The sequence below is a fragment of the Aristolochia californica genome, unplaced genomic scaffold (genome assembly GCF_029961685.1).
Source record: "Aristolochia californica isolate CCGP_79_NKW_82.1479 unplaced genomic scaffold, dmAriCali1.0.hap1 SCAF_1, whole genome shotgun sequence".
Taxonomy (NCBI): Eukaryota; Viridiplantae; Streptophyta; class Magnoliopsida; order Piperales; family Aristolochiaceae; genus Aristolochia; species Aristolochia californica.
Window position 1 is genome coordinate 50,948,449 of NW_027181770.1, and position 15,812 is coordinate 50,964,260.

General features: G+C 38.1%; 1 protein-coding gene across 2 annotated transcripts in view; it reads right to left on the minus strand.

Annotated features, from left to right (window-relative positions):
• The window catches only part of LOC137950095 (uncharacterized), an 89,004-nt gene that overhangs the window by 21,094 nt on the left and 52,098 nt on the right, over positions 1–15,812 (minus strand). For both annotated transcript variants that reach the window (XM_068796482.1, XM_068796474.1), the window contains 4 exons: positions 15,571–15,636; positions 2,509–2,602; positions 1,981–2,093; positions 1,398–1,468 (listed from right to left, as the gene is read on the minus strand). In XM_068796482.1, coding sequence (XP_068652583.1) covers positions 1,398–1,468; positions 1,981–2,093; positions 2,509–2,602; positions 15,571–15,636 — 344 coding nt within the window. The remainder of the gene's footprint in view (positions 1–1,397; positions 1,469–1,980; positions 2,094–2,508; positions 2,603–15,570; positions 15,637–15,812) is intronic.

The window sequence follows — 15,812 nt, forward strand, 5'->3', positions numbered from 1 at the left end:
GATTCTGGTTGACTGCAAAGTGTCCAACAGTTGACTGGCTTCAAGACCTTCTGAATCAGATAAGCCACGACGAGGCTGAATGTTCCATCCCCATTATCAACAACTTCACTAATGGTACTATTCCTCAATCTCGAAATACTGTGGAGGCTAGGAAAAGTGCTCTGAAGAGGCATATTCCCCAACCATAAATCTTCCCAAAATCTGATATGATGGGCCATCTCCCACATAAAATCGGACTGCTGCTGAGAAAGTAGGAGTCAAGAGATAAAGTGACCGCCATATAGGAGATAAATTCCTTCTGTTTCCCTCATTTGTCCACCATTTTGAGGAAATGCCGAGCTTTGAAAGCACCATATTTTTTCAAAGGTTTGGAGCTGATGAATTGAGTCGCCAAAACCATTTAAGGAGTAAAGCCAGATTCATGTCTTTAGAGAGCCGAATTCCGAGACCTCCAAATTTTTTTGGAAGGCAAACTTCCTCCCAGTTGACCAAATGGTACTTGAAATCCGAGATATTCCCTCTCCAAAGAAAATGTTTCTTCATTTTATCAAGCTGCTGACAAATAGAAGTTGGGCAAGGCATGAAGGAGAGATAATAATTTGGGATGCCAACGATACGTGATTTCAAAAGAGTCAACCTTCCAGCCTTGCTAAGCCGACGACCCGGAATACAAAGATCTTTGCAAATACGACCAGTGAACAGAGGGAGGCCAAGGTAAGTACAAGGGCTGGATGAGATTACACACCCAAGCACCTTTGCCATTTCTGTGAGAGAGTTTGGGTTGATATTGAATCCAATCAAAGAAGTTTTCCTCCAATTTACTTTCTGACTTGAGCAGATTTCAAAGAGCCCCAAAACTTCCTTTACTTTTTTTATGTTGTCCAACGTTCCAGCACCAAAAATCAAAGTGTTGTCCGCATATTGAAGCATCGGAATGCTGAAAGCCGAGGAGCTGCTGGTTGGGTGCAACCATCGACATTCTTTGGCTGAGACTAGCATAACAGAAAGAAATTCCGCCACAATATTGAAAAGAAGAGGGGAAAGAGGGTCACCCCGTCTCAAACCTCTAGATCCCTTGAAGCATCCACAAACTGTTCCATTTAAGATAAGAGAGTACGAGGGGGAGAACAAACAGTTCCTAATCCAATATCTCCAACGATCTCCGAAGCCCATCCTACTCATAATGTCATCCAATAGAGGATTGGTCATATTTAATACTTCATACATGATTTCAGCTAGGAAAACCTCTAAATTGCTTCCTAATGTTTCTCAGAGATGATTTATGTTATAGAGAAATTGTTTATGAATGCTACTACATGCAGCTCACACCTAACAATATTAGTTCAGAAATTTGAGTTCAATTGCTTCTTATGTTTATGCAAATTAGACAGTGTTACCTTCTTGTGCCCACTTTCAAAAAGACTGAAAGCTTTTGCCACTGGAATTCCTTTCGCTTGTTGAATACAACCTGAAAATATAACAGTATATTCAACAACTAATAAAGTCAAGAGTGGCCAGGTAAGAGCATCAATGGAGTATTGATATCAACCAAGAAAAAATTGGCAAATGAACACAAGCTTGGTAGGTCTTATCCTAAAACAAAACAAATTACAAATAACAATACAATCTAGGATTCCAATTTTTTTTTTTTTAAATGATGCTGATTTTTATTAAGACAAAAGCTCAAGAGAGCATATTACAAAGGAGGGAAGCCTTCCCAAACAATGAGAGATTGCTGGGAAGTTCCGAATTTTGCTAATTTATCAACCAAAGAGTTAGGATTCCAATTAATGATGCCCACATTATTCGTCTTTGTGATTATTTCAAATTTCACTAATTTTATAACAATGATGCCTATAATAGCTAATGATGCAAAGTAAAAAGTGTTATAGCAAATGAGAGTTTCTGTAGTATGATATAACCAATCCACCATCTGCTATGATAACAAGAGGCATGCTAGTGCCAGGCATTTGAAGCTACCGAGTAAAGAATTCTTCTGGTGGCAGGTGAATTATCAGTGAGAAGTTTCTGAACAACATATGGATAAGCAGCTTGAAATGTCTTAAAATTCGGATCTGCTGCCAGTGCCAACCCTGAAGAAGTCATAGCATAAAAATAATTGACAGGTCAGACAGAAAATGATAAATGGTACTGTTGGAGTATGTTATGAAAAGAGATTTGAGAAAGAGAGTTCTCTTTAAAGAATAAGTCCTAGTAATTAAGTAGTTCAATCTTCCAGGTGGAATCCCACTAAAAATAGGAGACTGGAATATTTTTATCACTAGCAAAAACAATAATATACGATAGAGTGTCGAGACAATTATGCTCAACGGATTCTATTTGTCTCTAACCTTCCTCTGTCTTGGATTTCCATCTTTTATTCTTATATTCCAAATTCTTAACAGGTAAAAAAAAGGAATTTGATTTTTATATATGTTGTGCTACATAACAAAGACTCCAAATATTCAACAGATTTATCAACTGTGGCATAAATGTAATCTATCATACCTTCAAACGAAGCAAGAGAGCGTAAGAGTAGAGTATAATATGGCGGCATACGAAAGTGATACTTCAAGGCTAGTGACCAGATTTTACCAAGCACCTTCAAAGAAATATAGTTGTTACACGAACAACAAATGTAAGGAACCTCACATCCGAGCTAAAGTAGTAAAATAAACAAAAAAAAGTTATTAATCGAATAGTAAAATAAAAGCGACAGGGCAGAGAATAGAGGAGAGCTAATCACTGAATACTAATAAGCTCTAGGTTTTTTTTATTATTATAGTTGGATCCAGGACCATCCCAAAGTAAATAGTCAAAGTGAGGAAGACTTTTACCAAGTAATAACCATAGGATTTATTGCTACATTAATCTATTTGGGATTATTCCTGTTGAAGAGAAGATATAGAAGGCTTATAAGACTCTCACAGAAGGAGGGTCTCACAGAAGAGTCTCAGTTTAAAAGTGTTTTAGTTATGTTAATCTTCTATTTATGTTGAGTTATTTAATTATGCTTGAACTTATCTTTTAAGTATTAGTGTTTAGGTGTAGGCCCACATATGAGTACTTGTTTTGATACCATGTGAAGTTGGGTCCAAGGCCCATCCCAAAATAACTAGCCAACTTAGGAAACCTCTTTCCCAACTAATTAACTCGAGATCTTTGTACTCACTAATCCATGTGGGACTATTTCTTAACACTCCCCCTCACGTGTAGGCTCTTTTGTGGCTCTACATGTGGATAATTTAGGTGTAGGCCGTCTTTTGTAGCTCTACATATGGATAATTTTAGGTGTAGGCCCTCTTTTGTAGCTCTAAAAGTGGATAATTTTAGGTGTAAGCCCTCTTTTGTGGGACTTATGTAAAACTCCACCATATTGATTTTGGCTCTATGAGGCTTCTTACTGTGAGTGTCCTATATGAGCCTTCTATATTTTCTTTTTAAACCTGTTAAGGAATAGTCCCACATGGATTAATGAGTACAAAGATCTTGAGTCAATTAGTTGGGAAAGAGGCTTCCCAAGTTGGCTAGTCATTTTTGGGATGGGCTTTGGACCCAACTTCACAATTCCTATTAACACTCTCCCTCACATCCTGGCCTATTCAAACAGATAATGGGCATGTACAAACTAAATGTAACATAAACTAGGCCTAACATAATAACCGTCCAACTTTAGTACCATGTTAAAGTTGGATCTAGGACCATCCTAAACACAGAATTTTTCTTGATATTAATCAGTGTGAAATTATTCTCACTACAATTTTCATTTTCTTTTACTAAGTGTATATAGAATAGCCGAATGGCCTGCTACTAGATTGCACAATTGAGGGATAACAATGTGTGAATTATCCTTAGGTTTCAAGAAGAGACAATAGCATGCTTTATCTTTTAGAACATCATAAAAAAATATCATATACATAATGTGCAAAGCCATTACATTTAGTTGAGTAAAAAAATATAAAAATCTTTTCCAATAATTGGTAAATTTATCTTGCTAAATACCTGCTCAAAGTACTTACTAAAGTTGGATCTAGGTCCATCCCAAAATAACTAGATGAAGTTACGTGGTTTTTCCCAACAAATAACAATAGCGTTTTTCCTAACATAAGTCTGGCATTATTCCTAGTAACACTCTCTTCCACATCTAGGACTACAGAAAAGAAGAACGGGCCTGAGATGTGAATGATATAAACGATGTATGAACAAAACCAGGTATTAACTAGACCCAATAGAACAAACATCCTGCTCTAATACCAAGTTAAAAGTTGGGTCTAGGTCCTTCCTAAAATGACTAGCCGACGTTTGGAGATCTTTCCCTACCGTGAGAAAATCGGCTCAAGGGTATTTTGGTCATTTTATAAGATCAGATATTTTATACTATGACACTATCTTGTTCCGCTTGTTTGATTTAGCCAGTGTACAAATTTTTATATTCATAGGAAGAGTAGAATGGGAGTTATAAGGGAATAAGTGTTTTCTATGTAAGAGGGCCATTTTTGTCATTTCTGTAATTTATGACTTAAAACCTAATAAATAGCATTGGGGGTTGTGCTCATTCAGAGTGTGTGCCTCTTTTCTCTCTTCTTTCTCTCTCCCCTTCTCTCTCTCTAGATTTTTCATGTTTTCCACATGGTATCAAAGCAGTAATCATTGTTGGGAGTACATCTTAGCCAGAAAACCTCCTCTTTACTTGGACATCTTCACAAAATCAAGGTTTTTCAAATCTCCTCGGTGATTGGTTGGTAAAAATTCAATTTTTCTCTCTTTTCTTCTGCCATAACTTAGGGTTACTGGTTCTATCATCCTTTAAAAGATTATTCATGCTTTGATTGCCCAAAAGGGACTCTTTTTTGAGAGATCATGGGATGTGCATCAACTATCCCTAGACCTATGCTTGCATCATCAGTCTTGCATGTTGATGTCAGCCCTAATTGTGGTCTATTCTTGAAGGATCTTCTCTCTATTTGATATATAGTGTTGATTTAAGCATATATCACTTACGCACATCTCATCCCTGTCCTAACCCTAATTTTTACAAAGTAGGACTTCATCTTGGAATTTGCAAAAGCATTTGGATGTTGAAATTAAATATTTTTGGTGACTCTATACTTATAGCTGATTTGGGTGAAGTTTATGTACCATCTAGCGATATGGGTGGATCTGATGGCAAAGATGTAATGTTTATGACATTGGAGAAGTTGATAGGACCAATTATCTTAATTGGATCAGGTCAGTGAGAATGTTCTTAAAGGGAAGAAAGAGGACAAAGTACATTAGAGATGATCCTTCAATCCCAACATTGATGATTAGGAAGTTGAAAACAACCAGGTTATGACTTGGATTGTCAATAGTATTGATTCAATATTATGGAATCAAGCGATGCATTGTGAAACAACAAAGGCTATGTAGGTTTCTTGAGTATTTGTATGCTCAAGAGAGCAATTTATCTAGGGTTTATGAATTGAACACCAATTTATTTGGTTTAAAATGGGGTAGCAAGACTGTTACACAATATTATAGTGCATTTGTGGGATTATGACAGGAAATTAATATATATCATCCATTCACTACAAACGAGCAGGAATTAAGAAAACAACAGAACCAACTACTGGTGGTGAAGTTTCTTGATGGCCTAGGTGGGGAGTTTGACAGCATTAAGGCATAAATCTTAGCTTCAGAAGAGGTACCTTCATTACCCACTACTTTCAACAAAATATTGAGGGCAGAAACAACTTTGGTATCCAAAGAAGAAAAAGGAGGCAAGGTGACAGATGTTGTTGCTCTTTGTTAAGGAATAGTCCCACATGGGTTAGTGAGTATAAAGATCTTGAGTTTATTAGTTGGTAAAGAGGTTTCCTAAGTTGGCTAGTCATTTTGGGATAGGGCCTTGGACCCAACTTTACCTGGTATCAGAGCAGGTACTCATTTGTGGGGTTTCACCTAAACTATTTACTTGTAGAGCCACAAAAGAGGGCCTACACCTAAACTATCTTCTTGTAGAACCACAAAAGAGGGCCTACACCTAAACAGCCTACTAGTAAATTATCCACTTGTACAACCACAAAAAGAGGGTCTACACGTGAGGGGGAGTGTTAAGGAATAGTCCCACATGGATTAGTGAGTACAAATATCTTGAGTTTATTAGTTGAGAATAAGGCTTCCTAAGTTGGCTAGTCATTTTGGGATAGGGCCTTGGACCCAACTTCACACACTTAATATTTTGGGCCCGTCCTAGCCTAGCAGACTCATCTCAAGGTCGGACAGGTTCTGGGCGAGGTAGAGGTAGAGACAATTCAAGCAGAGATCGAGGCAAAGGTGACAGTAAGTCCAAGGGGAAGTGTCCATTGTGGACGAAATAACCATTACTCTAATAGATGCTAGATAAATTTTGGAAAGCCTGCCTGGGCAAACTCTACCAGCCATGAGACTAGTGGAATAATCTCAGAGGTTGTTGCTTTTGGCCCCTCAGGAGGAGCTGATGAGGTACAACAACTATTTCAGCAACAACAACAGATTATGCAACGTCTAGCTCAATTATCAATTGGTTCATCCCCAGCATCTATAGTTCATGCTCCTACTACTACTCTAGCTACTTTAGGTATGTCCGCTCTTCATGTATCCTCTTATCCTACCTGGGTTATTAATTCCGGAGCTACTGCTCACATGTCTGGTATGTCATCCTTGTTTTCTAACATGAAATAGTCATCACATATAAAGCAAGTGAATTTAGCTAAAGAGTCTGTTTCCTCAATTCAGAGTGTTGGTACTATAATCAATGCATCGTTTTTGTCTCCTCAATCTGCTTTACTAGTTCCTAAATTTTCCCTATCTGTTGTCAATGAGCCAATTAACTAAGTCTATGAATTGTTCTCTGACTTTTTATTCTACTCATTGTCTATTTCAGGATCTCATGACAAAGAGGACGATTGGTTCCATGCGCGAGAGTGGTGGTTTGTATTATTTGGATAGCCACTTGCCAGATAATACACTACATGAACTTCATACATTTGACTATTGGTTCCACGCGTGAGTGGTGGTTTGTATTATTTGGAGATCCACTTGCCAGATAATACATTACATGCACTTTATACATCTGCTACCCCATTCCAGTGGCCATTTGCTATTAGGTCATCCTTCGTAAAAAAAAACAATTCAAATTTTTCCAGAATTTCTTTCCAATCTTACACTTCAATGCAAGTCATGTCAGTTGGGCAAGCATCACCGGAGCTCCTTCCAACCTCACATCTTAAGACAAGTCAACTATTTGAGGTTATTCATTCTAATATTTGGGGTCCTTGTCCTGTAACAAGTCTGTTTGGTATTAGGTACTTCATCTCATTTATTGATGATTTTAGTAGGTGTACATGGGTCTATCTCCTTCAGGAGAAGTTTGAAGCTTCCGATGTATTCAAACTCTTTTACAATAAAATAAAGAATCAGTTTTCGGCTTCTATCCATATTTTGTGTACTGACAACGGTCTTGAATTTATTTTTTTTTTTTTTTAAATGATGCTCATTTTATTAAGGCAAAAGCTCAAGAGAGCATATTACAAGGGAGGGAAGCCTTCCCAAACAATGAGAGATTGCTGGGAAGTTCTGAATTTTGCTAATTTATCAGCCAAAGAGTTGGCTAATCTAGTTAAAAAGCTATTTGCTACTCACTTCCAAACGAAAGACTTGGGAGCATTGAAATACTACTTAGGTATTGAAGTTGCAAGAAGCAAAGGATTAATGCTATCTCAAAGAAAGTATATAATTGATATGCTACATGAGTATGGATAATTGGGAGTTAAACCAGTAGATACTCCGATGGAAGTTGGACTTAATCTACACGATGACCAAAGTAAAGAATTGAATGATAAAACTGTTAAAATATAAGTTCAGGGGTATTTTGGTTATTTCTTAGATTTTTAATATTACATTTTTCTCTTATAGTATGGCTATTAGATAGAGAATGTCTTATTTTTTCTCTAGTTAAATTTTTATTCAATTTAGACATATATTTTAGGAGATATTTAATTTTGAGTATTGAGGGGCATTTTTGTCCTATTGTAAAATTCCACTTTAACCCTGATTATAAAGAAGCAGGAAGGGCCTTTCTGGCTCGGATTCCAAGGCAGCAAAGCTGCCACTCTTCCAGAAATCCATTTTCTCTTCTATTTTCTCCCCAAATCACCTATTTTTCATGGTATCAGAGCAATAACGCAAGTCTTGGGCAAGTTTCTTTGGATATTGTAGATCTTCTCTCCATTTTTAGCAATTTCCTTGAAGGTTTTCCCCACATTTCTGGACTGGTAAGGTAAAATTTTCATTTTTTCCCTTTTGCTGCCTATCTTAGCCTATTGGCTAATGATTATTGCTTCTATTTGACTGAATGTTGGGATTTAGAAATGTTTAATGATCCCAATTTGAGGAAATTTCATAAAATTTACCTGCGTCGTCAACCTAATGCTTGCGTCATCATCCATATAGCCTACGCCATCTTGATTTCTTGCAATTAGGTCATTCTTTCATTGATTTATGGTCTCAATTGCTGGAATTGATTACTATTGGTTCTAAATTGAATGAATTGGGTGCTGCATTGCCCTAATTGAATTCGGTGTGGGGCCCACTTGACTACGCAAATATTGAAATTTGGGGAAAGTGCTTCCCTTTGGTTAATTGATGCTCCAGTGTACAGAATTGTGGTGTTTGGTGATATTTAATAGCTGATTCCAGCACACGGGTTGCTGTCGAAAGGACTGCTGAGAGCTCAAATGTGAAATTTTCTCAGTCTATTAAGATAACTATGATCCGGTTGAATGGATCAAATTATGTAAACTGGTCTAGATCAGTTTTGATGTATTTGAGGGCTAGAAGAATGGCAAATATATATAAATGATGATCCCCCGGTACCTATTACTGAAGATTGGGTGGCAGAAGATAATTTAGTAATGACCTAGTTGGTCAATAGTATGGAATCCAGATTTAGTGATCAGATTTTGAGTTGCAATATTGCTAAGGCAATGTGGACTACATTGGCTTCCATTTGGTCTCAAGAAAGTTATTTATCAAGGATCTATGAGTTATATGTGAAGTTTTTTAATATGAAGCGTGGAGGTAGATCAGTGACAGATTATTTCACTGAGATGAGGGGAGTACTATAGGAGATTAGTACATTCCATCCTTTTACTACGAATGTTGAAAACATCCGTAAGAAAGAAAATCAGATTCAAGTAGCCCGATTTTTGGATGGTTTGGCGTATGAGTATGATACTATTAGAGCCCAATTGTTGGTTAATGAGGATTTGACCACTCGTGAGGAAGCTTTTAACAGAGTTCTTCGAGTTGAAGGTGCAGTTGTAAATAAGAATGAGTCAGGTGGAGCCCTCTTAGAAGCAGCTGCTCTTAACTTTCAATCTTCTACTGGTAAGCCTGACGGTCAGTTTCATGGTGGTAATAATAAAGGTAGAGGTCGCTCTTACACAACCCGTGGTCGTGGCCGAAATGATCGGGGGGATCGAAAATGTGTTTATTGTGGTAGGACTGATCATATTTCTGAAAAATACTGGGACAAATTTGGAAAACCTACCTGGGCCAATTCTGTAGTCACAGATAAGGACGCCTCCTCACACACTAGATCGTATGAGAAAATTCAGCAGTTATTACAGCGACTGGGTCAATTGACTGCTTCTTAGACTACCAAGACTCCTCCTTCTTCCTCAGCGAGCCTCTACACACATGTCAGGTATGCCCTCTCTATTTCAGTCCATTAGTCCATCTCCTTCATATCGTCGAGTTACTTTAGCTAATGGATCCACCTCTCCCATTCAGGGGGAGGGTATAGTTCGCACTACTCAACAAATATCCTTAGATTTTGTTTTATTTGTACCAATGTTTCCAGTTAATCTCTTGTCTGTGAGTCATATAACTAAATCCTTAAACTGTTCAGTAACCTTTTATCCTACTTCTTGTGTTTTCCAGGACTTGTAGATGAAGAGGACGATTGGTTCAGGACATGAGAAGGGAGGGCTCTACATGCTGGATGATGTATCCGTTTCTCAAGCTGTAGCTCACACTACTACAAATTCTTCTTACTTGTGGCATTTGTGCTTGAGACATCCCTCACCAGCTAAGTTGTATCAGTCTTTTCCTTCTCTGCCATCCTATATTTCATTTGATTGCGAATCATGTCAGCTGGGAAAGCATCGTTACTCCCGTTTCCAAGTTAGTTCTAGTCAAAGCACCAAGTTGGTTGAATTACTCCACTCTAATGTATCAGGTCCATGTCAGATTCCTAGCCCATTTGGTTTTAAGTATTTTGTGTCGTTCATTGATGATTTCAGTAGAGTCACTTGGGTGTATCTCCTACGGGAGAAGTCCGAAGTATTTGATGTATTCCTCAATTTTTTCAATGAAATAAAAAATCGATTTGGTGTATGTGTTCATGTACTTCGTACTGACAATGGTTTGGAAAATCTTAACCATAAATTTTCAATTTTTTGTGATTCTCATGGTATTACCCATCAAACATCCTGCCCTTATACACCACAACAAAATGGGGTGGCTAAACATAAAAATAGACATCTCCTTGAGGTTACAAGGACACTATTATTGCATATGAATGTTCCTAAATCTTTTTGGGGAGATGCAGTTTTAACTTCGTGCTACTTAGTTAATCGTATGCTCTCAACTGTTTTGAGTGGTCAAGTTCCACTTTAGATTTTAAAACCTAATTGTAAATTGGTTGATCTGGTTCCTCGTATTTTTGGATGTACCTGTTTTGTTCATATGCTTGGAACTTCGGTCGATAAGTTGTCACCTCGGTCTGTCAAATGTGTTTTTTTGGGATATTCTCATCAACAAAAAGGGTACAAATGTTATGATCCTGTTCGACGGAAAACATGTGTCAGCCGATGTGACCGTTTTTTAACATACTCCATATTTTTCATCATCTATTGAGCTTCCTGTATCACATAAATCTCCTTCAGACTGTCTTGTTTCTATTGTAGTTTTGGATGTATCAGTGTCATCGAGTTCTTCATTGCCTCTTCGTGTTTACAGTCATCGCTCTCATACTCCTGCAGTGCCTCCAGCAGTTACCTCTACAGAGCTCTCTTCTCATGATCCACCAGCTTCCTCATTGCCTGCAGATCTTGTTGTCTCTGATTTGGACCTGCCTATTAGTCCACGAAAAGGTAAACGGTCTTCTACTTCTCATCCGATATCCAAATATCTGTCACTTGATTTTTTGTCCCCATCCTTCAAGTACTTTGCTATGTCATTGTCTACTTCCCATATACCTCGTTCAGTGCAGGAAGCTTGTGCTCTCCAGAATGGAAACAAGCTATGGATGATGAGATGAGTGTTTTGGTGTCTCGGGGAACATGGAATCTATGTGATCCACCTGCAGGAGCAGCTATTGTGGGGTGTTGTTGGGTTTATACTATCAAATAAAATGTTGATGGCTCTATCGAACAATACAAAGCTCAGCTGGTAGCGAAAGGGTATACGAAAACTTTTAGAGTTGATGTCTTTGAGACATTCTCTCCCATGGCCTGACTTACTTCGGTACATATCTTAATATCTATGGCTGTTAATAAGGGTTGGCCTCTCTTTCAACTCGAAGTGAAGAATGCCTTTTTATATGGTGATCTACATGAGGAAGTGTATATGGAGCAACCTCTTGGGTATGTTGCTCAGGGGGAGACAGAAAAGGTGTGTAAACTGTAGAAGGCTATTTATGGACTTAAACAAAGTCCATGGGCCTGGTTTGAAAAGTTTAGTGATGTGGTACTACAATTTAGGTTCTATAGGAGTCATTGTGATCATTCTATGTTCCTACTTAAAAGGAAGACTGGTATGGTGGTTTTGGTTGTCTATATAGATGACATTGTGTTACTTGGTGATGATCTTGATGGCATTACAGAAATTAAACAATATTTCGCCACACATTTTCATACAAAAGATTTGGGCTCTCTCAAGTACTTCCTTGGCATTGAAGTCGCTCATAGCAAGCAAGGTATTGTTCTTTCTCAGAGAAAATATATATTGGATATGTTACAGGAGTATGGTTTATTAGGTGTTAAACCTATAGACACCCCCATGGAAGTTAATCATAATCTACATGACACCCAGGGTCCTACACTAAAGGATAAAACTCAATACCGACGGTTAGTAGGTAAGCTGATCTATCCTACAGTTACCATGCCGGATATTTCATTTGTTGTGGGAATTGTGAGCCAATTTATGGAAAATCCTCAAAAAGTCCATTTAGAAGCTGCTCAGAGGATTTTGAAGTACTTGAAGGGTGCACTTGGAAAAGGTCTTCTGTATACTCATAATGGGAAAATTGATGTACTTGGGTATTCTAATGCCGATTATGTTGGGTGTACGATAGATAGACGTTCTACATCAAGCTACTGTTGTTTTGTTGGACGTAACCTGATAAGTTGGACAAGTAAGAAATAGACAATTGTGGCTAGGTCCAATGCAGAGATCGAGTATCAAGCAATGGCTCATACAGTTAGTGAGCTTATGTGGATTAAGTCTATGGTTCTTGAATTTGGTTTTATGTTACCTGACCCTGGTTATGAATTGTGATAACCAGGCAATCATTTTTATTGTCAGCAACCCAGTATTCCATGAGAGAACGAAACATATAGAGGTTGATTGCCACTTCATTAGGGATGCAGTTATGTAGGGGGTAGGTGGTAACTCCTTATATAAAGTCTTCAGACCAGTTGGGAGATATATTTGCCAAGCCTTTGGGGAGACATAAACATGTATCATTTAGTGACAAGCTGGGATTGTTTGATATCTACTCTCCAGCTTGAGGGGGAGTGTTAAAATATAAGTTCAGGGGTATTTTGGTCATTTCATAGATTTTCAATATTACATTTTTCTCTTATAGTATGGCTATTAATAGAGAATGTCTTATTTTCTCTCTAGTTAAATTTTCATTCGATTTAGACATGTATTTTAGGAGATATGTAATTTTGAGTATTGAAGGGCATTTTTGTCCTATTGTAAAATTTCACTTAAACCCTGATTATAAATAAGCAGGTAGGACCTTTCTGGCTCGGATTCCTAGGCAGCAAAGTTGTATCTCTTCCAGAAATCCATTTTATCTTCTATTTTCTTCCCAAATCACCTACTTTTCAAAAACATTGTATAGAAAACTGGTTTGGAAGCTCATATATGCCAAAGTTATGCGTCCAGATATATCTTTTGCAGTAAGTGTACTAAGCCAATTTATGGAATACCCAAGGAAGATTCATCTTGAAACAGCTCAGAGGATCTTGAGATATCTCAAGGAGTATCAGTAAAAGAAAATCAGCTCAAGGGTATTTTAGTCATTTTACATAATCAAATATTTTATATTATGATTTTATCTTGTTTAGCATGTTTGATTTAGTCAGTGTAAATTTTTTTTATATTCATAGGAAGAGTAGAATGGGAGTAATAAGGGTGTTAAGGAATAGTCCCACATGTTGGACGAATGGTGTGGCCCCCGATCTCTCTCGGAGGTCTTCCTGGGGCTGCATAGGGTGGCAAGCGACCATTGTTGCTCTGTGGCTGATTCATGGAGTGATCACTCGTGGAGCATCCCGTTCCGTCGGGGATTAAATGATGAGGAATCGTTGGCTTTTTGCTCTCCTTACCAAACTCAGCAAGACTATTATCCGAGAGCACTTAGTTGATAAGCTGATTTGGAAGCCCAATAATAATGGCCGATTCACTGTCACTTCGGCTTACTCTCATATCAAAAAGCAAGACTACAGTACTCATGAGCACAAGGCGAATCTGGCTTGGAAACTCTCAGCGCCAAGCAAGATCAAATTTTTCGTGTGGTCAGTCATCAAATAACAGATTCTTACTTCAGACAACCTTCATAGGAGAGGCTTCACTGCTCCCGATCTTTCTAGTCCCCTTTGCGGTGAGTACGAAGAGACAGTCCGGCATGTCCTCCTACACTGGATTATCTTAGCAAGTTTGGATGAAGATCTTTCATAAAATCGGGCTCCAACTGGGGCTACATCAGGACCTCTTTGGCACCTTTGAGATGGTTCGAGAGATTCTCCTTCCTCGACTGGGCAAGTTAATACTTTCGGCCTATCTTGCGCATATTCCATGGTGCATTTGGCTCGAGTGGAATAACCGGAGATTCAACTCCAAAGCTAGCACCCCAGACAACACGGCTTCTCATGCCGTCGGCCTCATCTCGAGCTGGCTTCATACAAAGAAGGATTTTGCCACTCTATCAGGGGTTTCCCTTTGGAAAAATTGGAATTTGATCGCTCATATGTCTGGTCCCAACAAAGTTCCAAGTATGGCTATCTGGGATCCTCCCCCTTGCGACTGCATAAAACTGAATTTTGATGGTAGTGCTTTTGGATGTCCTGGGCCAGCAGGAGCAGGTGGTGTGTTCAGAGGTCACAATGGAGACCCTATTCTTTCTTATGCTGGTTCAATGGGCATTGCTGATTCTAATACTGCAGAAGTTAGTGCTTTGTTGTTCGGCCTCCAAATCTTCAGGGATCGTCTCCATGACAAGTAAATCATTGAAGGCGACTCGAAGATGGTTATTAGTTGGTGTTCCAAAGACAACCTCCCCCCTAGGTGTCATTAGCCCATCACTGATAGTATTGCTGACATTGTATCTTTTACACATTGTAATTGGAATCTCATTCTTAAATCAACCAACTCTTTGGCTGATAAATTTGCAAAATTCGGAACTTCCCAGCATTCTCTCATTGTTTGGGAAGGCTTCCCTCCTTTGTAATATGCTCTCTTGAGCTTTTGACTTGATAAAAATTAGCATCATTTCAAAAAAAAAAGGAATAGTCTCACTTAGATTAGTTAGTACAAAGATTTTGAGTTTATTAGTTAAGAAAGCGGTATCCTAAGTTGGCTAATCATTTTGGGATGGGCCTTGGACCCAACTTTACAAAGGGAATAAGTGTTTTCTATGTAAGAGGGTCATTTTTGTCATTTCTGTAATTTAAGACTTAAAACCTAAGGGATCATGTACAACCCCCAACGCAGCTCATTCAAAGCTCGTGCCTCTTTTCTCTCTTCTTTCCCTCTCTCTCTCCTCTCTCTAGATTTTTCATACTTCTCACACTACAAATCACTAGATTTTTCTAGCCATTAACCTATGCAGGATTATTCCCAATATCAACGCTAACGAATAGAAGTCTTTCAAGACCCAAGCATAGGACTATCTTGAAAGGCCAACTCATTTGAAGTAGCAGAATGTGACATATATTGAACATGAAGTGGGGACTGTAAAATATGCAGTGCAATGAAATGTTAGCTGCCTTAAGAGGACAAAACAAACTATTAACAACACCCTCCCAACCAAATGACCAAACTTTTACATGTGAAAAAAATAATAACATTCACTCATTGGTATTGGCATGAAATAACCAAACTTTCTTAGTCCATTAACATCATAAGATTCATTCAACTAATGCAAATGCTACAGTAGAAAACCCATAATTACTGGTCAATACAAACAGCAGATGAATAATGCATAAATGTGTGTAATAGAAACTAGTGAACTGGCAAAAGAAGGACAACACTCACCCTACTAAATTTTACATCAGGAATGCCGTCTTTGAGGGCTACACTACCCAAGGTATTTTCCAATTCCTGAACCAATGTTTAACTCAAATATTAATGGAATTTGTAACCTCAAAAATACAACAATCAAATAGTAACTAGTACTAACTAACAGGCAAAAACCAGTTCATAACATTGCTTCAGTGATCTAGTCATAAACAGTAATTCTAGCACTTAACAGCATTAAAATTCCTGCCATAAGCAAC